The sequence below is a fragment of the Tenebrio molitor genome, chromosome 7, assembly GCF_963966145.1.
Source record: "Tenebrio molitor chromosome 7, icTenMoli1.1, whole genome shotgun sequence".
Taxonomy (NCBI): domain Eukaryota; kingdom Metazoa; phylum Arthropoda; class Insecta; order Coleoptera; family Tenebrionidae; genus Tenebrio; species Tenebrio molitor.
In genome coordinates, this window is record NC_091052.1 from 4323948 (window position 1) to 4351039 (window position 27092).

The 27092-nt window shown below is 34.2% G+C and overlaps 1 protein-coding gene and 1 non-coding gene across 2 annotated transcripts; one reads left to right on the forward strand and one right to left on the reverse strand.

Moving 5' to 3' along the window:
• Positions 1-1684: 1684 nt before the first annotated feature.
• Positions 1685-1779, forward strand: TRNAY-GUA (transfer RNA tyrosine (anticodon GUA)). The gene is made up of 2 exons: positions 1685-1721; positions 1744-1779. It is a non-coding gene; the product is annotated as a tRNA-Tyr (tRNA).
• Positions 1780-3251: 1472 nt separating this feature from the next.
• On the reverse strand, positions 3252-26646 carry LOC138134748 (uncharacterized). The gene is made up of 2 exons (XM_069053221.1): positions 26454-26646; positions 3252-4980 (listed from the first exon to the last, which is right to left on the reverse strand). Exons 1-2 carry the CDS (start codon positions 26505-26507, stop codon positions 3556-3558), a joined length of 1479 nt encoding a protein of 492 aa, XP_068909322.1. The 5' UTR covers positions 26508-26646; the 3' UTR covers positions 3252-3555.
• Between the last annotated feature and the right edge of the window lie 446 nt (positions 26647-27092).

Below are 27092 nucleotides of genomic sequence, written 5' to 3' on the forward strand. Positions count from 1 at the left end.
ACATTTCTCATACTTAATATTATAGTTAGTAATATCAACAAGAAATTACTCCCTAGGATTTAGGGATATTACTAGGTTGCCATAAATTTGGTTAGATTGAAAACTATGTGGTTTCTGGTGACAAACAAAAGATTTCGTAACCATGTCAGAAATGTAAGGCAGATGGTTGCAAATGGCTAATTTCTCGCTAACTGATAGGATCAATGTTTTTTAGTTTCACAATCAGTTTGGTGGCATATTTAGTTGGATTTGCGCAACGAATCTCTCAGTTGATACTAACCAACCCCAGGCATACAACATGAAAAAGGTAATTTCCCTAAAAGTTCAAATCCTAGGGAGTAATTTCTTGTTGACATTACTATAGCTACTAACTCTTCTTGGCATTATTTGTCATATCACATATTTTCGATGTGCCTAGACCCCACCTTACCCACCTTAATGAAAATAAAGCTAACAATGTGAAAAAAAAGAAAGATTTGCTTCTGTTGGTACTTGACAATGCACAAAAGTACATACTATAATTTTATTGATGATTAAGCGTTGAAATTTGGTTTTTTAAAGCAATCATAATAATACACTTGTGCTAAAAATAAGAACATATGATAAAACGATAAAAGGTAGGTACTTGCTCTGACAGACGTTGATAATCGCTTGAAATTGAAAGCTTTTAATTTGTTGATACTATTTAGCAAATTAGCATACAGGGTGTAACAGAAAAAAGTGCATTTATTTTAACTGGTAATAAGACTCATCTACTACAATAGCTTTTCTAAATATTTTTTTTTCGAAAACAAATTCTGAAGGGTTTTAAAAATTGATTTACTAAAGATTTGCTACCCGCCTATGGAAAGATTTTAATCTAACTACATTTAATAAAGAAACAAAACGAGGTGATAACAAAAAACAAACGAAAGTGAAACCTTTTTATTCATGAAGCCCAATTGTAACTTCTCATGACATTCAAGAAAAACAGCTGTAATAAAAAAACAAACAAAAGTGAAACCATTTTATTCATCAAATGCAATACGAAGGGAATAAAAACATTTAATTTTTACAATTCCTGTTGAAAAAACTTTTCAGATTTATAAAATTCCAGTCAACGTGAACGGCACGTTAAAATAAAGAGGGAATAAAAGGCAATTCAATTTTGCAAATTCCAAGAAACTTTATTGAGAAAAGTTGTAATTGATGACTACTATTACCAGTTAAAATGCACTTTTTTCTGTTACACTCTGTATTATGTTTTAAATAACTTAATATAGATTTTTATAAAATACATTTAGTGATTTATTACCAGTGTTTTCAACAATGCATCTGTTTTAATTGTTATGATTAAGTACAAATCTATGCAACTTACAGTACAGCTATGATTTGTATGTCACATACCATCATTATCGTACAAAATTTATTTTAGAAATTGAAAACAACAAAATTGCCAAACATAAAAAACTTTCATCTTCTTAATTTAATTAATTGTTATGCATATAATTGAAGTTATATTGTTTGTATAATTTCCATTGATTTGGGAGTATTCTTTTATAAAAAATAAAGTATTTATTGTTAACAAATATATTAATGATTTAATTATCTTTTAAATATAACGATAAATTAACTAAATGAAATATTTATATGTAAATTGTAACAAGTGTTCCTTTTGTCGTAATTTTGCAAATGATTATTTCAACCTTCGATAGCTCAGTTGGTAGAGCGGTGGACTGTAGAGGTTTGAGTCAAGTTGCTGATATCCATAGGTCGCTGGTTCAAATCCGGCTCGAAGGAATTTTTTTTTATATAATTTATATTTTACCAATATTGTGCATCTTACAGTATTGTAAAACAAAAACTAATTTCTAATCAATTCCAAAGACTATATTTCAGATAAAAGTACTGGGATAATATTCATCTAACTGTCAATAATTGTGATCTTATAATTAATTTTTATTATGTATAAAAAAAATGAAAAAGAAAGTTAAATAATAATTAGGTACCTCTATCGATTGATACAATATTGTTTTGTTATTTAGTATTTGCTATTACTAAATTTTGATACTTCACAAGATTAAAAATTCTCCGAACCACATCGAGGGTTTTAGTTATCTCCATGTCTGTCTGCTACCTTCATGTTTATTAGAGTAGAATGTTAAATAAACTGTAACAATAAAATTACATAAAAATTGTTGCGAAAACTGGTCGGTGCTATTTCGTTTATAGATAACAACCTTGCAAGGACGCGAATGTAAATAAAACAATAAAAGTCAGTCTTGAGCAACAAACTCCAGAAACTCACAAGTACACATACTTGAATTTATTTTGAAATGTTTGGTAATTAAAGATAAGAATCGTTCTCAAAAAACTGGGTCAGAAAATGAAATTTGTAATAAATAAAACAAGTGAGTAGGTATTTTTGGTATTAAGGAATAACAACTAATAAATCAGAATCATGACATTCGAATAATGTTATAGTTTTATAAATACCATAAGAAATTTATTTGCATAACTATCTTTGGTATCTATCTTGTCACGAAATTTGTTTCCCATTATTTGATCTACAATCTATGTATATTAAATCAAATTTTTTGCACAGATAATACATCAACCGAAAACGATTTTATTATTTATTAACGTTAATTACTATTTCACATTTTTTTTTGCAATGTCACATTTGTCAGTTACTTTATTTACGATAACAAATACTTGTCTTTTGTGTTAAAACATTGTTAATAGAATATAAATGCTTAATTAACAGATTAACTCTAAAAGCACATTGTTCATGGTATACATTTTTTTATGTGTTGGTCGTGAATACGCTGCAAGAATTGTGTTGCTTTTTTATGTCTACGAAACGGTTTATTACATCATTATTTAAAATTAAAACAAATCGCAGCAATTTAATATGGTTTTCGCAAATCTATATCGTAAAATATTCAAGGCTAATACCACCTGAACCGGTTAAATTTATTTCTTCTATTCTTTTAACAACTAAGTACTTGAAAGTTTGTCGACACATGTATCACGTTGGGAAAAATAATGACAACGGTGTTAAATGTTAACTGCTAACAATATAAATCTTTTTAAAGATCAAATTTAGCATTCCTGAAAATATCTGCTAAAATCATCGGACAATGGAATTTTAGCCTACAGCTCTACGTAGCTAAAAACATTTGTTAAAATCGGCATTCTAATAAACTTTGTTTCGTGGATTACCATGATACAATCATTCTTAGCAAAAAGGAAAAGAAAAAACCGTTACCTGCTTTCTTGAAAAAAAATTTATTACCTAAATTACAAAATTTCAATACAGTTAAATACAAAAACATGTCGTCAATATGAACTAATCAATTAAATAGTTATGAGCAAATAGTCGATTATTATTAAAAAGCCTGTCAACTTTGTAATAATTAGCACGTATTTCAATTTCCATCTGGTAAAATACAGTTTGCGTTCACTTCACTCAAGTCTCGTTTAACTATGAAATAAGACCGAGTTTATGGGGAGGAACTAGATTAAATCAGTACGAAGGCAAATATGTATTGCAAATTAGGCACCGCGTTTCGATCACAACGACAAGAATTTCATCAGGGCATCATAGATTAACCTAGGACTAATCGTTCCATCAGCAGTGTACCGTACTCCACGCAAAGATCCATCGTCATGGCTGACAACTCCGTATTCTCCAACTATAAACCCATCCGAGGTCCTCTCTTCCACCCTGTACTTTCGGTAATTTCTCCCCTCAACAACGTAACCCACTTTCTGATTGTCATCAACCTTTTTGCTTTCTCCAATTTTTATTTCCTGTTTTGATGGGAGAGTGGGACTCGGCTGAATACCGTGGAGGCGACCGTTTGTCATAACACTCGCTGATTCATCAACTTCATAGTTTTGCTCTGGTTTACCATAAACAGTTGGCAAACGCGGCTGAGTGTAAGGCTTTTCCTGGATTTCCCAGTTTCGCTCAGTGGTAAAGCCGCTTCGTCTTGTAGATTCGTCGGGAGTGTGAGCCACATTGGGCTTTTCCCACGTCAGCTCAGTTTTAGAATGAGTACTTTCCGAAGGAGTCTGTGTATCGTTGATTTTGGTTTTGTCAGCGTCGTGGAAATTATTCCCGAATGAAGTCTGAGTACCATCAAAGTGTCTTTCGTGCCTTTCGTGTTTTTCGTCTTCCCAATCTTTGTCAGCTTGTGGGTGCGGTACTGCCTGAATTACCGTGCTGTAAGACACCGACCTGGCTCTTCCTGGTTCTCGGGGATTGTTATGGTAAATGACGGAATGATGGATGGGTTGGAGCTTGTCCTTGTCCGTATTCTGCGCCAGCTGTTGATTTATAAAATCCGAGTTGGGATTAAATGGTGAATTTTGTTGTCTCGGCAGTGCTTGCACACTTGCAGGGTATCCCCGAACAAAATCCCCAATCAAGTCGCTGTTGGTCGTGATGGGCTCGCTTTCTTCCACGCTGAACTCGCTCTTGTTCGCTTCTGCCACTATACTAGGATGTTCTTCGGACGCCACGAGATTCTGATCTGGAAACTCCGTCGGTGCAGAAGTTGTAGTTTCCCTAACCGTGGTATCCTCGATGTCTCCACCAGTCGTATCTTTATTGATTAGTGTCCTACCTAAAGTCGACGACACGCTCACCGCAACGACCACACCATCGTCTAAACTAGAGTCACTGGATTGTTCGAGTTTTTGTAACTGAGCACTAAGCGTGGTGTCGTAAAAACTAGTTTCTTCTGTGTTGGATTGAGCAAGTGGTGAAGTCAGAGATGAGGTGCTTCGAGTTGCGCGAGTGTACGAACTGTCGGGAAGAATGGTAGTCGGTTCCGGGGTTGTGGTCGTGGTGGTTTCTCGATACGCATGGCGAAGAGATGAGCTCATAAACACAGACAAGAAGTCGGCTCCTGTCAGAAGTCCTCTGTCGGCACCGCGCTCCTGTCGAACCAACGGCAGGCCTTCGGTTGCCATCCTCGTACCGGAAAATATCTGCAAACAGATCACATTTAATACAAAGCAACTACAACAAACTTCTAAGTAAAGAGAATCTCGCCGTTGAGATCTCTGATGTCGAGAGCGTGGCTGTTATCAAACGAGCATTCTTCACAGCGTCAAATAAATCTTGCCTTGTACAGAATATCTTTCCGGTGTACAAGAGACTGAAGAATCAGCGAAACAAACACGTACAAATTCATCCGTCTTGGATTACATAATTTGAAATTAAGATGTCTAATTTGAAATATCATTTCTAACGCAAAAACGCAAAACGCAAAAAGTGAGGTTAGGTTAGATTTAAACAGCTGATCCGTGATCCGTTCAGAATCGACTCTTCTACGTCAACTTTCAGGAGAACTTTAAATGAACACCAATAGTTTATAAAGCACTAAACAGCAACACTGTGTGTTTTACGATTTTCACAATCTTACGGGCAATTGTTCGGATAAATTGACAATGATTCGCTGATAATTTGATATTTATAATTTTTCATCTCGAACTTTGAATCAAAATGGCTATTCTTCGTACAAAAAAAATTATATAACACCTATAAACCTCATTGTTCGTTATTGTAGATTCAAATGGTTCATGGGGAGGCTATATAACCATATTTGCGAGGGATAATGTAGAATGAAAACCATTAGATAACATTTCTCAGACTAAGCTGGCAGAAAGTTGTTCCGAGAATTAATTCCTGATGAAAAGTGCACTGCAGAGAATGAAGATTATACAGGGCGTTATACACGATAGCGCCACTCAACCTCCCACTCATGAGCGATTGTTGTTCGAAACGCATACAAGTTTTTTCTCGTGTGCAAGGTCGACATCTTATAATCTATCAAGGAACATAACAAGAGATACGCCTTTTTTGCTTCAATCTTAACAAAGCACGAGTAATTGTTAAATGGTAATTAATTCTGCGATAAACAATTCACACTGGACGGTGTGATGACTTTTTGAAATAGATTTTTGTTTAATGAACGAGTTAATTACAATACAACCCGTTCAAAGTCTTCAGAGAAAGACCAAATAGGCAACAATCAATTGAAAGTGATCACAAAACGTGTCATTTCGGTATTTGCAGCTCTGGGCAAGGCTAATTTTAATAAGAAATGGAGTACAATTAAACTGTTACTCGGTGGCTTCTGTTTAATTTATTGCTGTTTTTTTTCCATTCCAAAGACATATTTAACCTTCAACTTTTTAATATGCAAAATATTGTTTATGTAATGCTAACTGAGAGTAATTATTTAATAAGAAGGTGACCCAAAAAAAACTGCCAAAAATGAAATGTTTTCCACTGGGCGTATTTCCAACGTATTAGAAATCTGCCTACCCGGAATTAGTTTATCCGGAAACTGCCAATAAAAAACTCGAAAGGAGGTTTCCATTTGGTCGTTCCAACGTGTGTAATAAATTAATTAAGCAATTATGATAAACAGGCGCCAGGCACTAAACCGTCTCGAGCTTCATCATTTACTCGAGTTGAACGTGTTGGTACAGACACCCAAATTTCTGCATGGGTCTTGGAATATCATTTTGACATGCGTTGGGAGGCTGGATCAAGACACAATACTTCGTTAAGACCATCTTGCTCCTTTTGCGTAAGGCTTCATCGAATTCCATTGCTTTATATGTAAAACGGATTTAAATGCGAATACATAGGTCGTCGTTCCTTCAACAGGTTTGTCTCCACTCTCTGGATGTCATCCGCTTTGAATGCAGATTATCGAAACGTATATCTCCCGAGATGCAACGACATTCCTGAAATGATTTTATGTTTAGGAAATAAATGTGATTCGCGTAACGCTTATCACGTTGACATTTCGAATAAAAAGAATTTGTCTGCTTTATGCAACGAGAAATTCTGTTGGGGATTTTTGGACGGCTGATATAGTTAAAAGAAGTCGAAAGTTGATGAGTGCATCTTGTTGCGTGGTGGAGCCAACTTAAAACCCCACGAGCGCTTATCTTTGCTTAATTTTAATTTAATTCACTGGATTAGCATGCATAAAGGATATGACAGGGGGTAATTACATATCTAGCCATTCTAATTATGCAGTTTTCAATCTTGAAAATTTACTTGTTGCAAAACTTTGTTGAATAATAAGCGATTTATTGTAAAATGCTGCGACTATTTGCATTATAAGGTCAGTAATTTAATCAACCTACATCTTAATTCCCTTGGCATGTTTGTGCGTATCAATTAAGAATTTAAATTTTGAAGTAATTTCAAATCATATGTTCTAATTGAAATTTTAATTCTTGTTTCAATCATGCAATGCAAACGTATCACGTTTTTAATCGTAATTAATGAAAACGGTAATTTTACGTACACACAAGCGGACGAAAAGTAACTCTTTTTCGGACGCTGACCGTGGCGCCATCTGCCGATCTGTTTAGCAACTTAGCAACGAAACAGACAAAACCGATAATTGTCCTGTCCCATAAATTATACATTATAAGTATGTAATTGTATTGCAAGTAGTAAATTTCTAATTTTGTTGGCAAGCTGATAACAAATACATATAGTATGTTTCAAAATCAAAAATCCACCACCTGTTGAATTATGTTGGCAGAAAAAAAAGAAATCCCTAGAAAAAGTTTAATTTTTTTGGTTTGGCTCAACCTCTGCCCAAAATTTGACATTGAACTGTTGAGTTTATTTACGAAACACAAAATAATTATTATGTACAAAAACGTTTTAGCTACCATATCATACTTTTTGAGTGAAATAATAAAATGAGAATAAAAAACACGATGAACTACGACCAAAACGACTGTCCAACAGTTTTCTCTCATAACCCCACTTTTTTCTGACAAATGCAGACACACCAAAAACAAAAGTAGGCGACGTTGTCGGTTGTATTTTCGAGGTGGAATGCACTGTTGGTGGATTTTTTATTTTGAAACAGATTATACTGTAAAAAATTATCTATTTGAAAAAGGTAGATACAAAATAAATTTGAAATTTTTCCAATGATGTCTTTTGCTTTGTAGTTCGTGCAGCCGCCTAAAAAATGTAATGTGGACCCCTGCCAAAAAGTATCTTTTGTGCTCGCTTGTTTTCAAACCTCGGCTGTGCCTCGGCCAGAGAACTCAGACTCGGACGAAAAAGATGCGTTTTTCGGCCTTGATACACACATAACTATTATACACCTACGTGTCCATTTGTATACGTCAAAATTTCGGCATCAAGATTATACACTTGCACAAAAGCAATTTTTTCTATTTTTCTATTTTTTTATTTAGGATAACAGCAATAAAATCCTGCTTTAGTGAATTGTGGTGGATACAATATAAGACGACCTTTTAGCTACCGTAGGAGCCCATCATAAATATTATTTGAGATTTTATTACCACGTAGAAACATAAAAATGTTGACAGCTTTAGCGAATCCGGTGTCCAAGGGAGAAAATTCTCCGGGAGCATCATAAAATTTACAACTCACTCCAGTACTCGCTTAATCTGAGACCCAAATAAAAGGAAAAAAACGGCTGTCGTACTATTAAAACAGTTGATCCGGCATAATTTAATTATACGGTGCCTCCATCATTCGTTGTTAAAAATAACCGAGAAATTCATTAATAAAATAAATAATGCATAAACTGAATCAAGTTTTATTCCGCACGAATAAATTGTCTATAATCAGACGTATCAAAATGGAAAATTTAAATTGTTCTGGACAACAAAATCGAAAGCTCACATAAATCACCTAGGATATGGCGGCGCCGTTAGAGTTCAAGGCCGTGTTAAGCCCAGCCTCGCCCATTTGGAATCATATCAAACCATATCAACGGCCCACACACCAAGTAAGACAATTAATTAAGACGGATTTCCTTGCAAAATGGATATGGTACTTCCATCTCGAATGTGGTGGGTTCCAAACTGTTCCAATAAATTTTGCGGTTCGTGTTAGAAACAGATCCTATCATCGATGATACGTGTAGAATCGCGTTGAAATCGATGTTGCTCCAGTTTCTACAATAATTGTGCACGGCAAAAGCCATTTCGCCAGATTAGAACGACTTTTATGTCTTCCAAAAACCATTTCGGAACAGATTAAATTCTAAATCGCAAGAACTCGTTTGAAACGCACGCGGTGGTTCAAAGCAGAATAAAATGTGTCGGATGAATAGGCAGGTATGTCCTACTTATGAAACCAACGACTTTGAGACACTCTTGCATTTCACAGATTGTAAGCGATTATAATCATACTGCCAAATCTGTTCCCTTGACGCTCTTCTTGGAGCAAATCTGAAACAACAGCTGATCCAGCGTCCCACAGGGTTCGGCTCCTGACCCTGCATTTTTCGCAGGAATATATCGTTTTGAGACAGTTTCCCGACAAATCGCTCGGACGTTGCTACCGCATGTGTCAGTCAGTTATGACAAGTGTTGCATTGTATTCAGCTTGTAACAACAAGTTCACATCTCGCATAATAGGATTACCGACGTTAGGAGCTAATAATACACCGAAGTGTTGTCATAATTATCTCAATTGTAAAAAAATGTAACAAATGGAGTGCATTTTTCGAAGCGGATGTAGAGAGTGTGGTAGCTGTTGAGGCGTGGAGCATTGTTTGCAAATTGTCCGCGGTTTAATAAATAATACAAGGCACAATAATACGTACTGAACTGTCATTTGACGGTGCATTCGGCTCTAAATAAGGAAGATTTTTAACGGTCTCTGACTTTGTGTATAGCCACATCATGATTTGCATCTATTTGGATCGAGTGACAAGCAACGACAAAAAGAGTCGTCCTTTTTGATTCTAGCTAGAGAGGACGTTGGCATTTCAGTTTGTTGTAAAAATTTACAAGTATAAAAACCTTCTTTAACCAAATTCGCTTGTAAATGAACGATTTATGACTAGTATAGATTCAACAAGTGACACATAACATGATTAGGTCGTGGTACTACACAAATATTTACGATCCGCCATAATATCTGGATCAGAGCGCAATTAGTGTGGGCGAAAATACTAAAAGGATATGGGATGGTGTAGGAAAAATTACCGCAGAAGGCGTTGTTCATTGTTAGAAGCACACCCTGAAAAAAACTGATTGACCATATACAGTCATAAATCGATGACTGAGGGTACAATTGTTTCTCATGCTACTTTGTGTTAATTTAGCCGACATCCGCGTTGAAATTGTTAAAAATGTTAAATGAACGCATAAAGGTCAGTTGAGGGTGTGGCGCTAATACAATAAAAAAATGACAAGCACAATTCACGTAGCTCAAATTAACGCGAATAAACAACAAAAGGTAAAAGAAAGTCGTCAGTAAAAATACAAACCCGGTGCTAAGTGCATATGTGGTTGCATAACTCACACAAAAAATGTCTCAAGCTTGCACTTGATTAGCTTGAACTGATGATTTAATTTGGAATGTCATTTATCTAGCATTCTTATCAATTGTTCGACAACTGATCGAATCTGTTGAAATACTTTCGATGCATTTCAACGTAACAAAAAACTTTTACCATTGGTACATAAAAAATATGTGTTTTATATTCATGGTCAAGTAGAAAGTGTATAAAACTGTACCTGCAGTCTCCAAGTGAAGTCATATAAAATTTTATTGGCGGCCAGTTGTTGGTCAGACTTAATAATTATTGTGGGTAATTTTGGGTAATATAATGGCAAGACAAGACAATGTAGCCTTGGCAAGGTCGCGCTTTGTTTCTCCCGTGGACGATCACTTGTTGGACGTGAGGGAATTTAATCCTTACTGTTTTATTCCAGTTTCAATTGTGGCGCCAAAATTCCGGTTTGAGCGCTATTTTTGAAATGCAATGCGGACCTTGAAATTTAGTTCATCGATCGACAGATTTTTCCAGGAACCGATAAAAAATTCAAAATCACTCAAAATCTCGATGAAAATGTAAAATGTATTCATGATACACATTGGTATTCCCACGATATTGAAATAATCACGAAAATTACCATTCGTGCTCGTAAAAATGCATGATGCTGACTAATTAAGAGAAAACTGCGCTGTTCAAAAAACATTTAAAGAAATATCAAGGTCAGTATTTAGCTCAAGAACAAGTTTATATAACTGAAAACATTACGTTTAATCTGCATTATTAATAAAAATAAATAGAAACATTATTAGCATCAGAATTCCGAGATTCTTAATCACCATAAAATCGTTTTTCATAATACATGAGAAGCTAATCTGTATAAAGAAATACCGTTCGTAATCATTAACATCAATTAACATAAATCAAACAATCTGTTGCATTATTTCGCCAAATAATTCCACTATCCTCTCCTTTTTGTATTTTTTTTTTAATTTTACGTTTTTCTGGTCTTGCCCATTATTTGACCTTTAAATACTCGTACGTATACTCCGGTTTCACCGGAAATGACGTCAAATCTATCTTTATCTGAGTTGTAGAATTCAAAATAAATTTATCTAGCTTGTGAAAATTTTTCACAATGCACTTTCACTTGCATTTGCTTAAATTTTTATGTGCCGAATTTATTTCATAAGAATGAAACAGTTTATCAAAATTGACCTCGATATGAAAATTCTAAAGCCGCAAAAATGTTGTAACGGAGTTAACTTAATCGGATATAAAAAATCTGCTCGTCAAACCCTGCCTTTGTTGCAAATGCAATTCTTGCTGCGTTATATAAATACAGAGCGACTAATCACCGAACAATTACTTTCATATTCAGTAACCTTAACAAAGCAGTACGATTTTGCCCCATTGGGTGTAGGTGTTGCTAGATGTTTTACATCACGTTAAAAGAATCAGATGGCGTGATTACGTACAAATTGCAAATACACGACCAGGTCTCATTAAAACATTCATCTGCGAAATTAATTTGATCAGTTATTTTGGTCAGTTTTATTGGGGTTACCTAGGTAGGGATACTGAATCTCTGTTATCTAATTTTTTTCAAAACAACAAACTTTCTAAGAGGTGGGATTGTTTTTTTTTAACAAAACGTGAATCACGTTGTGCCTCTCTACATAACTGCGTTCCTTTGCGGATCTTGTCAGTTTAACAACCTTTGCATTATAATACATTTGATAATAAACAAATTTATATTGTGCACACCTATCACATAAAATAATTGATTTGATCTGGTCCCAATGCAGACATTTCCGACCTGTTCAAAAGCATAAATATTTAAGGTCTGATTAAGGTCACACTTTGCTACAGATTAGGAAGTCTTGAGATAATGTTAACTCACAATTGTTATATTTGAGTTGCCGAAATTCCTGCGGCACGAAGATAAATCAATCTGAACGGAAGAAAGTTAGGTATCGTAATTTGCTGATGTAATAAAACGTGTAAACCTGTCATTATAAAAGAGCAACAACAATAATCGCAATTAATACTGTTAGAGACATTTTCTGCATATCTTTCCATAAAAGTGTCCTTAAGTCGTTGCGCATGGAAACGAAAATAAATGATATGGCGCAACAACTTTGAAAGAAATTCGAAAAATCTCCTTGACTGAAACCTTGACAAACATGTGGTTAAATTTTTTTAAGGTGCATAACGCTGAAGATGCTTTAAATTTTCAGCACAAGGTCACTGAAAAACTCATTTTAATTGGACAAAGCTTACGTAAGCCAAAATAAAAATTCAGTCGATCTCATTTCCGCATTCGACTTTGTTTTGGAACAACATCAAAGCTTAATTAACAATAAATATTAGATATATGGCGCGAGTTCTGTCAACACATTCTAAAAGATTACTATTATTACCAGTTAATTACGGCGTTTTCTTGTGTTATATTTTATTGTTGACAGTAATTGGAATGTGCAAATATATTATCAGACCAAATCGTGCCCATCTAAAGAGAAAACTATTTGAAAAGAATCAAAAAAATAATAAATGTTCCACTCATATAATTTGGCGCTCGACAATATAAATTTTAAGAATTCAGAACCTGTAGACGTTATGATTTAAAGCATTTCGCGCTTAATGGCAAGGACGTACGATGCACTCAAACAAGATTTAACAGCTATTTCCAAATTGATTTAAGCATTAAAATTCTTTGTGGCGCCGAGATTAATTAAGTTTTCACCTCCATTGTTTGCGTCTTTATCTAGCTCAAATTACTGGATTAGGTTTCAACAAGTACAGAGATGACCTTTGCCAACTCTCACACCTGTTCGTTTAACAAATGCTCTCGGGTGTGCAGAAGGAATCTGTATTTAATCATTCTGGGTGTATACCTTTACAATCCTGGATGCTGGGTTCCTGTGGCGAAATATTACGGCGCTGACGTTCGAAAGTAATGTTCAATTTTAAAAGTGAGATGTTCATAATAATAAATCGGAATTGATGTGGAATGGGTCGTGATTTAATGAGGATGACGCATCTTGAGTGTATCGCTGATGTCCTGAAGAGTCGAGATAAAAGAATCGAATAATTAACAAAATAAAACGTAGATTTTGGCACAACACGTAATTAATGGTGATTAGTAGAGAAATATTTTCCGGGTGTTTACTCATACATCAATAATAACAATACGTGGTTACAATATCATCGTTTGTTTTTGTGACTAACCATATTTTAAAAGAAACAACAATGCGAATTGAATGTGTTCGATACAAACTCATAATGACTATCACGTTTTATTTTGAAATGTTTTTGTCATCTAAAATGAATACTTTTAATTGGTAAAACAACCAATTTAGAAGAATCTAAATACAACATATCCGTACCCACAACACCGAATTATTAAGAGATAGATAGTCAAACAAATAAATACCATAAAAGCATTAAAATTATTAAAATGCAAATATGTAGATTATATATTAATCAAAAGCTTATAAAATACAATGAAAAATTAATAATATTACTATACAAAAATTTTCGATAATAATGCGGAATCTGGAAAAGTGCCTCGAATGCTTGCAGCGTTTCCACGTTGAATAGCAAGGGAACTCCTTTGGAAAAGGAATTTCTTTGATTTTGAATCGCCTGATTCCGCAATAAGTCGCTCTCCGATGACATTAATGAAATCGATGGTTTCTTTGCACCAAGGGCCTAAGGTTTCAAAGGCTAAACCATTAAAAAAGATTTCCCTTGCTATTCAACGTGGAAACGCTGCGAGCATTCGGGGCACTTTTCCAGATTCCGCACTATTAGGTATCAGAAATTTTTGTATTGTAAACCAAAAATGTTATGCACATTAATTATATTTACTAATAATATTACTTAATTAAATAATAATTGTGCAATATACCTATTGGAAAAGAGAAAATTGAAAAGAGAAGAAAGCTCAATAAAGATATTAACGAAATGCAAATAGATTAACTAATGAATATTAAATGTGTGAATTTTATACAGCGTAGAACCATAGGGTCCGAATAATTTTGAATGAATTAATTTTTTATTGTTAGTGTACAAAAAATAATAACTATAGCAAGAGCTTTTGTTAAAATTTAACCAAACTCGACATGATTTGTGATGTGACTCGTGTAATCAAGTATAATAATTAATGCGAAATGTGAAATGATACCTGTTATAAATAATCTTAAACACACGACTGTTCTCATAATTTATGCCTTTTTAATCGCGAAAAATGATCGTACCGTGTTGACCCCTGGCAAAACACTTTTAGCAGGAATTTACACAACCAGAGATGACCATTAAAATATAATAAATTACATCTAAACAACGTCATTCCCATGGTTAGCGTTTTGTTTTTGTTTTTTTCTTCTCGCTTGGAGACCCGCAACCTCCTGCACCGCTGGCATTTCAGGCATTTCTAAGCAACAACCATTGCCGGTCAAGCACTGCAGAATTGACGATGAGCTTTCATCCGGAGTTCGTGAAGGCCGTTCAATGTCGACTTCCCCACTGTGTGGCGGCCTAGACGACGTCATTAATTGGCCGGCGCCGGGTCCACACCGCTCCTTTAATAAATAAACATGGGACGTGTGTCGCCGCCCTTCTGGTTAACATCTGAACAACACTCCGGGAGCTTTCGTGTAGGCCAATTCCACGCGAATAAATTTTAGCATGGGAAAAACAAAATTACATAAGTGGCAAACGGTTTTATTTTAAAAACGGGCGCGGTTCGACCTTAACAAAATGTAATTCATTGTCGGATTAATTGGGTTATAGTTGCATTGTTGATGTAATCATTTCGATAGCTTCCGGAACCCTGAGATCACTTAAATCGCGGTAAAGCAAATTGTAGGTTAGAGTTTTAGCAATGAAGAAATTAGTAACAGTATCGGTGCGATTTAGGATTCATGTTAATGCGTAACTAACAACTGGACAGAACGCTGGGAGCTTAAGATATCCTTGACTTGCAGCTTCTATAAATTATTAAAAGCGATACTATGTAAATTTTATGAGATTATTAAATTAATCAAAACTTGAACTGATGGGATTAAGAGTTATTTAATTTATCGGTTTGATTGGACTCTCCTCTTCGGACAAACCTACATTTCTATTTCTACCTGAAGGAATTTACAATTTATTAGAAAAATTGAATAATCTTAATATGTTTATTGTTTTTGTCTTTGAGAAATAAAGTTTATATAGGTACAGGGTGTATCTGAAATACGTGTGTTAATTTTAACTAGTGGAAGAACTCGCCAATTTATGAAAATTTTCTCTATAACATTTTGCAAAATTCGCACAATTTTTGGCCCCCCATTTTTACCAAACGAGTCGTTTAGTGTAATTTTTTTTGTCTCTATTTTTTCGACACCATGAGAATTTTAATTTTAATTATTTAGATTTTTCTACAAGGTTATTCTAAATGATTGTAGTCGAAGTAGGCGTGAAAACTGAATGTAAAATTTATGGTTGCCGCTCCACATAAAAAAATCATCAAAATGATGTGTTAAATTGGGTGCAAAACAACTCAATATTTTGAAAATTGATTGTAGAACAACTCAATATTTCTGGATTCAATCGTTAATTTAATAAAAATAAATAAAATCCTCATCATCGCACTTTACACCTAAAAAATGACAGTGACAGCGACACAACTGACGGTTCACATGAAAGCGGCAAAAACGTAATAACATGGGCATGGCCTACTTCGACTACAATCATTTAGAATAACCCTGTATAACAATGTAACTTTTTTTACAAAGCTCCGTTTCTATCACAACAGAAAACTTTCGCCCTTACCGATAGGCGGATATGCGCTTTAATGACTAATTTATTCCAAATTTTAAATTCATTTGTAATGCTTTTTCTTAAAAATGTTAGAGAGAAAAGTTTCATAAATTGGCGAGTCCTTCCGCTGGTTAAAATTAACACACGTATTTCAGATCGTCTCCGGCAAATTCCTCGAATGCAGTTGCTCGAAATCAATTGCTCGAAAATGAAATTGCTCGAATGTAACTTTTCTCGAAATACAAGTTCCTCGAACGACAATTTCTCGAAAATGTTTTGCTCGAATTTATATGGTATAGTTTGTCTCAATTCTAAATTTCCACTACCTGTTGAATTATGTTGGCAAAATAAAAATATTTCTAAATTGGGGATTCTTATAACCAAAGTTGGCAATATAATTATTTTATAAACATGATTTGAAAACATTAAAATTTGTTCATAAATTTATTTTGCTTTTAGAATTTGATTTTCTACCTACTTACTTGCTGCATTTTAAAAAAGGTTTTCGTTCTTTTCCTTTATTCTAAAATTTTGAGTTGTAAAAACGGAAATTGACAGATAACCTAACAAATACAATCTGACGCATTTTTCACCAAACAGTGTTGCTGGTTGTATTTCCAACGTAGAATGCAGTGTTGGTGGAAATTTAGAATTGAGACAGACTTTAGAAAATGTTTATCATTGGAGTGCAATTTAATTACGGACTAGCCGTCAATTTGATTGATGACATTTACTGATATATGATTATAATGTATTTATAATATTACATAAAACTTTGTTTAATACACACTTATTTTATAATTTATTAATTTTTGATAAATTTTTAAAACCAAATATGTATAGCAGTTTATTATTAAATTATAATGTTCAACTAATAAGACTATGTATTTATTGAAAAAAAACTGCATAAATTGTAGGGAAGGAGCATATATTTGACATATTTCTTGGAAAAACTTGACATATCCATGTGCATATTTGAAACATTTCTTGTGCTTAAAAATCCGAACTTTAATGATAATTACCTTCGAGCAAAACATTTTCGAGAAATTGCCGTTCGAGGAACTTGCAATTCGAGCAAAGTCATATTCGAGCAATTGACTTTCGAGCAGCTGATTTCGAGCAATTCGTTTTGGAGCAATTGCATTCGAGCAATTTACCTAGAATCATTTCAGATACACCCTGTACGCAGCCTGTCTTAAAAAAAGGGTCCACACCATAACTTTGCTATTGATGACCCAAATGAAAAAAATTATATAGGAAACGAAATGGCTCTAAAAACATTACAAACCTGAGTAAGCATAAAATTTTTATACCGTTTACCCATTTATGGGCAATGGGCAACTTTGACATTAAAAAACTATAACCTTTGATAACAAAATTTTCGAAAAAAAAGAAAACCACCCGGAGCTGACCCGGAGCCCACCCCGAGTCCACCCGGAGCCCACCCCGAGTCCACCCGGAGCCCACCCGGAGCTCACCGGAGTCTAGCCGAAGCCCACCTGTAGCCCACTCGGAGCCGACCCGGAGCCCACTTGGAGCCGGAGTTTAACCAGAGTCCACCCGGAACCCACTCGGAGTCCACCCGGAGAGCACCCGGAGCCCCCCCGGAGTCGACCGGAGCCCACCTGGAGTCGAGCGGAGCCCAGCCGGAGTTTAGTTTTTATTTATGACCTTAAAGTTATCCTTTTTCAAGTTCACTATATCCGGACTCCACTGTAGTCTCTTTCTTCCCTATGAAAAAAAATCTGTGCAATCCGTTTATAAAAATGATTTCCCTCAAAAAATAAATAGAATTTGCGATCCTTGAAAGCACGTAACGTTCGAAATTTGATATCTCCTCTCAACCATCTGACAATTTAATCCTTTCAGTTATGATACTTGCTGATCTGACCTTGCGTCAACAACTCAATTAATAAAAAAACAAAATGACATTTTTCATCTTAATATACTCAACACTTGCTCTACTGCATTCTTAAATTGGACATAGGCGGATACCTCATTTATACTAATAATTAAAAATAAATACATATTTTAAAATTTACAACGCAATGTAAAATAACGAACGTTCAAAAAATTTGTGGTCAAGTAGGCGTGGTTTGCTCTCTCTTTTTCAAACGCAGGCACATAACCTCACTTTGGTCATAAGATAAATCGTCATGTATAAATAAACAGCAAAATCTTCGTTAGTTAGTTCAAAAAATAATTGTCTTTGCGGAAGAATTAATTCGCTTCACTGTTCGTTCCCTGAATGAAATTTCGACACCTATGGTTTGAGAGCTGAAGAAAGTACCTACGTCATACGTCAACTTGAGAATAAAAGCAAATACATTACTATAAATTGTTTGAACGCCTTTATAGTGGTCTATCTATAATCTATATCCTGGTAACAAAAAAATATATAGAAATTGCAGTCCTGGAAAACTTCCTATGATTTAAATAATTCTGAACTTTAAAATAACAAAAAAAAACTTGTCACGGTTAGATTAATAAATTATTTGATATTCTATTCTTATTCGTTCGTAATAAATTAATTTTAAATCCTTCATAAATGTCATTCCTCGACACAAAAATCAATTTACGACGATTTTTCCATAGACTTGCAAATTTCACGTTGACTTATATGAGACATTTCCACGAAATAGATTTTAGTGTTGGTATTAAAGTTACAAGCTGTTACTTAAAATTAACAATTCAAATGCTTTGTTGATTTCATAGTTATTTACATGATAATATCGATTTTTTCATAGGGTGCAAACATCATAATTGACGCCGGTAATTGTGATTAAATATTAAAAGCAATAAAGGTTAAGGTAAGTAATTGTAATTAGTAGGTAAACATTCTTTCACGATCATAATGTGATGCTGTAAAACTGCGTTCAGTGCTAATAAAATTAGCTGTAATGATGGCTATCGTACAATAATAAATTATAGTTTCCTTTGATACCGTCAGCTGATGCTGGATATATCCGTTACTGCTAATGGCTTAAACATGTCGCTTTTTTCTGCAATAAAAGATAATGTCCAGTTTGATCCCTAATTAAGAAGTGAGATTATAGTAGGTACTTAATTAAAAATATGATAACAAATTAACGGTAACAATTAATTTAACCAAAATGGCATCGGCAACCCATAATACACCTGAAGTTAGTCGCATAATTAGGATCTGACAATTGACATCTGACATCTAGCTGAAGTTCTTGAAAAAATAATTATTCTAGTACATACAAAATCACCTAATGTACCTGTTTTTGAAAAAATGTATCCAACATTTTCAAAATTGATCTGTTTATCAATTCCACTTTCGTAGTTCTGTTTTCTTCAGAATATGTACTACTTATCTACATATTATTAGTTCCCCACCCTTGCGTAGGACCTTGCTTGTGCTTCCATGTAGATCCTTATCGCGACAAAACAAGTTCTTGATTTGTTTTCGATAGTGAACCATGAGATACGATCAAAATTAATTAAAAACGACCGTAAAATCGCAGATGATACGTTAGATATCGGTAGGTCCAGATTGAAACCTGGAATAATAGCATATTTTGTGAGGCCATCGGCAAAATTGGACATCGTGCACGCCATTAGACACCGGAAGGTGAATATTACAAGGTCGCCTGGTCTGCTCTAGTTTGCAACAGTTGAGGCGGCGGTGGCGGAATCCGCCACTCCCGTCTAATTATCTCTGACTGATCGTTTTCCGCGTGAAGAACCATCATCTGATTCTAAAGATATCGCCGTTGCAGTCACAACAAGACGAATGCGTTAGCTTCGAGGTTGAAGACAAGAGTTTGAATGTCAGGGATCTCCGAGGGAGGACCATAAATGGAAACCAGTTAAATATTGGCTTAACGTATGTTATTTGTCGACATGTAACCGACTGCCGATTTTTTAAAAAAGAAAACAAGTGCCATCAAGATTGTGCTGGGGCAAGTCTCCTGAAATTAAGCCAAGGGTTGAGGCTGTGTTCATCTATTCATCAATCAGGATTTATTTTGTTTGTTGGGATCACCGCAGTGATTAATTGATGATTTGCAAGTTTATTCTGTCCGAGCTCGGGGGTCTTTTACAACACATGCATCGAGCTGTTGTCAGTTTCCAACTGAAATTCACTGTCGATTTTAAAATTTATCTGATGCTTTCTACTATTAGCTGCATTACAACATTACAGATTTCGTGGTTGTGCAATTCCAAAATTTCATATATTCAAATTGCATATTGTTGTTCTCTTTTTTATATTCGTTATCCCTTTTACTTTCACTGAAATTTCTATGAAGGAATTTCCTGAGTTAGAGTCTTATTAATCGATTCGTATGCAATAATTAATTAACCAATTGCTCTAAAACGTGATTAATATGTGACAAAAAATCTGCTCTTTCCTCCAGAAAAGTCAACGTGTGCTTTAAAGGTTGCCACATGTTGACAACACACCTATTGTAAGTTAATAATATTGTCAACTTATCATACTTACTCCGGTGTAATTATACCGCTGCTATTATTTATTGCAACAACGAGTGAATTGAAACATTGACAAGTTAAGAACGAAGTTCACGCAGCCTCTTTCTCTGATGATGGAATGTTTAACAATCTATAAAGTATTCATACTTCATTGATAACCTTTATAATATGACGTGTTCAATTATTAAGTGGGCTCGTTACTTATTTGCGATACATTATCAGATCACATTTGCTACTTCCTACGAATTTGAACGTTAGCAATCCTTATGAATTATTAAGGATTAAATCTAACGTACCTTAAACACTATGGGTCGATTTTTACTGATTTATTAGGTTGTTGTGGAGCAAAGTATTCAAATAAGATGCAGTTCAGTGCAGGTACATAATAACAGATAGGACCCAAAAACATCTATAATTAGACATTGAAACCACTTTTTGATTAATGGTTTCCATTAGCCAAAAAAAAAAACACAACAAATAAAACTTTCCGCCAAAATCTTGATAATATTCTAATGGCCAGAGGTGTTATTAGGCATGTGATATGATAATTTTATTGCTTGAATGGCTAATTCTAAACTAACTAATCATTTGAATAAAGTTCGGGAAAGATGTAAGAGTTTTGAGTAAATGTGGAAGTTCAAATTAACTATTTGTCTTTCCAGAATATGGAAGAAAAAATATCATTTTCAATTACGTATTTTGTTTTGATTTTTATCAGCTTTTAAGGTAGAAGCTTCTAGATTTCGCCTGTTTTAAAACAGGCAAAGAAAAAAACCAATTCAGTTTTTGCTTTTATAATACGAGTAAGTAGCTGAAATTTTTCATAATCCTGTCTGTTATAGAAAAATTAACATACTTTGTACACATCGCAGGTCCCACAAGAAATTGATATATGTATGTAAGTGCAAAATCACGAAAATCCGTTTCATGAGTCAGCTCTCACGTGGCATGGCTTCGTTTTCAAAAATATAAAATGCATCAACAAAAAATTGGTCTTTCATATTTCCTTACAAAAAATCAATATTGATATATACATAAATTAATGTTTCATGAAAAATTAATTGTTTTACACTTATGACACTTTTCTGTTGAAGCTGTGACATACTCTGAAAACTGGCAACTGGGCGAAGCACAAAAAGATCTTCTACTCTGAATGTTATACATATACATATACATATACATGTATATTTATATATATTTTATCTTCAAGCGGATCACAAAAAAAAAAATCGGACATGAACTCATTTATTTTCTTTTGCTCCAGTTACAGTAAAATGACAATTTTCAAATTTACAATTTTCAAATTTTACTTCAACGTTCAATTATTATTAGTAAATTCTAAAGTTTACTTTTTAGCGTTGAACGGCCATCTTGCTATATTTTTGATTTTAACATCTGTCATCCATGCACCTGGGCGACTCGTGTTACACCACAGTGGCACCCGTTAAATATTGTATAACAATTTCGTTATTTCGCATTTTTAGAAACTTCTTTTAATAGGGATAATTTAATTACATATTACATATTTCGTGTAATTATTGATAAATAAATCGTGGGAAATGTTTCAAATGACCTTACATTGACTCGGTCGAGCCGCCTGTGGATATTTCAACTCCTAGGATTTGAGTGTTTCAAGTCCGTGTACAAAAAAAAGCTACATCAACCGTTTCTATCAATAGGTTTCTACAGACATACACAAAGGCGCGATTTTCGACTGCTTGAAGATAAAGTAAATAATTAAGAAGCTTGGATAATATTAGGTATAAATATAAAAGCCAGTCCCTGATATAGTTTCTTGTTTTGCTTAATTTCCATAAGGACATTTCCTTAAAAAGTATATGATTTACGATTATTGTAGTTTTTATGTTGCAGAACCACAATTTGTAAAATCTCACTGGTTACTTAGTTGATTTTACAGCCTGTTAAATAATACAAATGGACACAAACATTTACATATTAGCTGTTTCCAATTAATTTAATTGTCAAAACTTTCGCTAAACTTGTTATCAGATTTATTGATATTTGATTGATATTGTTTGTTTGTTACCTCAAATTATAATCTGCTTAAAAACTCTTACCATTTGAATGAGTTATCTTATTTCAAAATTAATAATTTTTAACCGATTATTTCCTTCATGTGTCTAGCAACCAATTGCGTGACAAATATTGACCAATCAAAACGAGAAAACAAAAAATAACCCGATAAAATTTCTCTAAAATGCACACTGTGCAATAATCGGATAAAAAATGTCGGTACCTGATTTTTTTTAAAATAAATTATTTTGAATAAAAAGGATTGGAAATAATGCGTTTGTTTTCATTCTATTCAGGAAATAATCAGCCGTATACCCCTCGTGCAAAATTTTAATATCGGCAAATTTTTTGCTAATGAACTCAAACATTCCTAAATTATTCGGTCAGAAGACCAATTATTATCAAATAAAAGCCCTCGACTTCGTCTCGTGCTCTTATTTGATAATAATTAATTAGTCTTCGGACCTCATTTATGGATGTTTTCGTTCATTACCAAAAAATTTTCCGATAAAAAATTTTGCACTTGGGATATAATAAGTGATTAAAAACGTAATTTTAAACATTTCATTAACCCTGGGTATCACTCTTGTGTATCTTCAAGAAAGTCAAAAGAATTTGTTGCTGTCAATGTTAAATTCCACTAACAATATTTTAAAAAAACCAAATTCACGAGTAGTATGTCACAGTTTGATTTAAATATTTGTTACATTTTTCGAACATGAACAGGTTTAATCGCACCTTAATTACATGTTTAGCCTCTTGTAAAACTAGATAACAATCAGACTTCAAGGTAAAAGTCGAGTCAAACAAACATCGTATTTTTTAAAATTCGAATATTCCTAATATACCGATTACGAGTTCCCTCCCATTAAACCAAAAAACTTCCATCTGATGCAGCTCGAAATGCCATCGGAATTAGTAATCTCCTAGGATTTTATCCAGTTATTATATTTTCGTGTCAAGGATATTAAGAATAGTTCTGCACGTAACAATACCCTCCGCGCATATCAATTGAATTATCCTTTAGAGTCTCTCTGACTTTTTCCCCTGTACAAAGAAAGCCGCTGGTAACAGACATCTGGTCCAAATTTATCGATGTATAATTAACAGAAGTCATTTGCCTTGAACGCAAGCGTTTTAGAAAATCGCTCAATAAATTTCAGCAAATAACTTTATCAACAAGTTATTCGTACATATTCAAATCTGTTGTCTGGGATCTAGACAATAAATTATTTCAACACCTAAGGCCTCATCTGTCAAGACCCATTATTGCCAGACCCATCTAGCCATGTGCCAATTCATTTTTCACTTTAGCACCTCGTTGATTGCTCCAAATTGCGTCAACTTCGCCGTCTGATATGCACTATTCTTTTATTTCTCTTTGAGTGACTGTCGGCCTCCAGATTGATACATTATCCAAGAGCATTGTAATGGGAGGCAGGTGTAATCGTTAAGAGAACACCACCACCACCTGCATTGCTTAATCAACCGTTTGAAATTTGAATGATTTGACATTTTTACAGTACAAATTTATTAACCGCTAATTCGGTTCCCTCGACTCTACCTTGAAGTAAGTCGACTGTCAGGAAATCAATTTTGCAAATCCATATCCTTCCGTTGAATTTATTTTTACATGGCTTCTTAAAACTAGAAATTCGTCGTAAACACCGTCCATTAATCGTAGATGATTGAAAATTTCCTGTTCAACATTGCCGAAATTGTTAACGGGATTCTAAATTAAGCTCCGACAAGAAATTTCGCGGGTTATCGACAACATTAACAGCGAAACTCGACAGAGATCGTTGCAAAATTGAATAAGGTGGCGATTTCTTGGACAAGTTTCCGAACAATGTCATCCATTTATCATTTTTGTCGTCGAATGGTTGTTTCGTTAATAAAACAATATCTATTGTTAAGCCCTATATTTGCAATATGCAAGAAAGAGAAATGTCAACCATTGTCCTTGACACTTTGTAACTGGAATGAATAACTGGCAGTGCCACCACAACCGTTCCTCAAGTACGGAATTGCCTTTCAAATGGTTTAATACCTGACAGTTGTTACTTCTCTTAAATAATACGATATTTTAACCAATTAAATTCTTGGGTGTCTAGGTTGCTGATTATGATTAGGAAATACTGTCACATTAGACTTACGTAAGCAAACCTAAATGAATATTTCATATAATTCAAATATTTATTATAATAATTATTAATTAATAGCACACACTGATTTTATATAAAAATGTACATACACTTGGCATACACCTTAACAGCCTTGGTGCTTGTACAACGTGCTCTTGAACCCGTTTCCATTTTTTGAATTTGCTGCAGGACTTTTCTTAATTTATCTAAAAAGTCAAAATAGCACTAGTATCTTTACTTAATTCCTCGACAGGAAAAAGAAAAATGTGGTTATCAGAAGAAGTGCAAGTGACGACTCCGTGACGGGTTTTTTTCTTTAAAAATTACATTATTTTATCATTATTGCATGTACTGATTGATATTTAATGTTAATGTCGACATTAGCCTACTGGAAAGCCACTTCGACAGTTATTTTTTATCCAAACGAAACAGGTCCTTAATTGGTGGATGTAATTAGTATGTTGTTAAGATTATTTTTTTACCAATTTTTTTAAGTTTGTTGAAATAAATGATTGTATATGAAGATAACGTTAATTAAATTCTAATGATTTTTACCTTTCAATTAACAAACTAAACAAAACAAGATGTTATTACACAATTACAACATGTTTTGTTCATTATGGAATTATCAGAATACTGCATATTTTGGAAATGTTAGTATTCATGGCCAAATAACGATCAAATCATGTTTACAGTAATATATTTAATAAACAAAGAAGTACTTGACGTCCAAACATAAATAACATTAAATTTTACTTTATACGACTCAACACAAAACATGGTTAAATAAAATTATTAGCAAATTTTATTGAATTCCTAAGGAGACTGCAGGACTAGGAATTAAATTGATTTTAATTTTTTTAAATCTCTACTCAAGCTTTAAGCTCTATAAACTCTATAAACTTAATAAAAGCTGCTAGAGCAAAAGAACAGTTGTGTTTCTAAGATTACATTGTAAGAGGTTTTGTTGTTTTTAGGTAAGAAATATTATGAATGTGCAATAAGAGCCTTATGCAGTATGCATTACATGAAAATATTCTCTCTCTGGATAACCCCATAAAATAACAATGGTGCATTTGCTGAATAACGAGTAATTAAGATAAAAACACAAAAAAAACAAGCGAATGTTGTTTCATGTTAACCACTATTAAATTTGAGCAATTTTAAAATAAAACAAATGAAATTAGCTCGAGCGGAAGTAAGCCCAGTTTTTCACTTCATGCAAAATTCTGTCGAACCAAAATTCTTAGAAAGAAGTAACAATATGTCACAATTTTACCAAAAACTATTTTTTTTACTGGTCAATTATAAATGGCAGTTTTGCAATTTTGTTCGTAGAGCTAGATGTAGGAATTTTTTTGAAAAAATTCCGCGACTAAGTTTAATCTACTTTTAACGCTCGATCGATTCCATTTGAGCCAAGCCGGAAACCGTACCGGTTCTGAATTAACTGTAGTGTTTGAAAAATTGATAAAAATACTAAAAATCTGCAATGTTTTGTTTAGAAAAAAATCCTTTTTCCATTTGGAAAGTAGCGAGTAATGTGCGAAAATCCATGCAGAACAAAGGTTAGACAACGGGGAATAGACCGTGGGGGCAAAATTTGGTATTTACGTTCGCTGTTGCATTTTTCTTTGGAACAATTGTTATTGCAAGTAAAGGTTAGGCGAGCATTCCGCGAGTGTTTGCATGCACTTGGTGCGCGTTTACTTACGGAGATGGTGGTAAGGGTGAAAAGGAGCAGGGAGGAGTAGACGGAGGCACACATGTCTGCCAATTCACATCATCATGCGCCACTCACTCGCCCGTCCGCGTCCCAGCGAGCTTCGCGAGACACTGAAACAACACTCGCACTATACTCACTACGACTGCAGTCGACCGGAGACGTTCACACTTGGGTGCCTTCACCCGGAGTCGCTCCGGTACGGGTGGAGACTCCTCTTAATTGCCAACAAACGGGGTAATCCCGATTGTTTGTGGTCGTCTCAATGTCAAATCTTCATCCGAGACCTCTTGATGGAGACATTCCTGTCCGTTTCATCTTTCTTCGGATTTCGGATGTTTCGACTTCTGACCTTAAACTTGGGTTTGATCGTTATGGGTTACGGTCGTCGGAGATGTTAATGATTCAATTTTCGTTGGAATTTTATAAAATATGATGACAGAAATTGCCAAACTGGCAGAGAGCAAGAACAATCTGGTAAAACCAACTCAATTTGAAGGAACTTGCTGCAGCCTCTGCACAGTCTCGTTTTAGGATAAATGAAGATTGCACCTACAGATTACTTTCGTTTTTATTTGTTTATATGTTGCGGAATAACACTTCTTGTAAAAGTAGTGAACATTAAAAAGT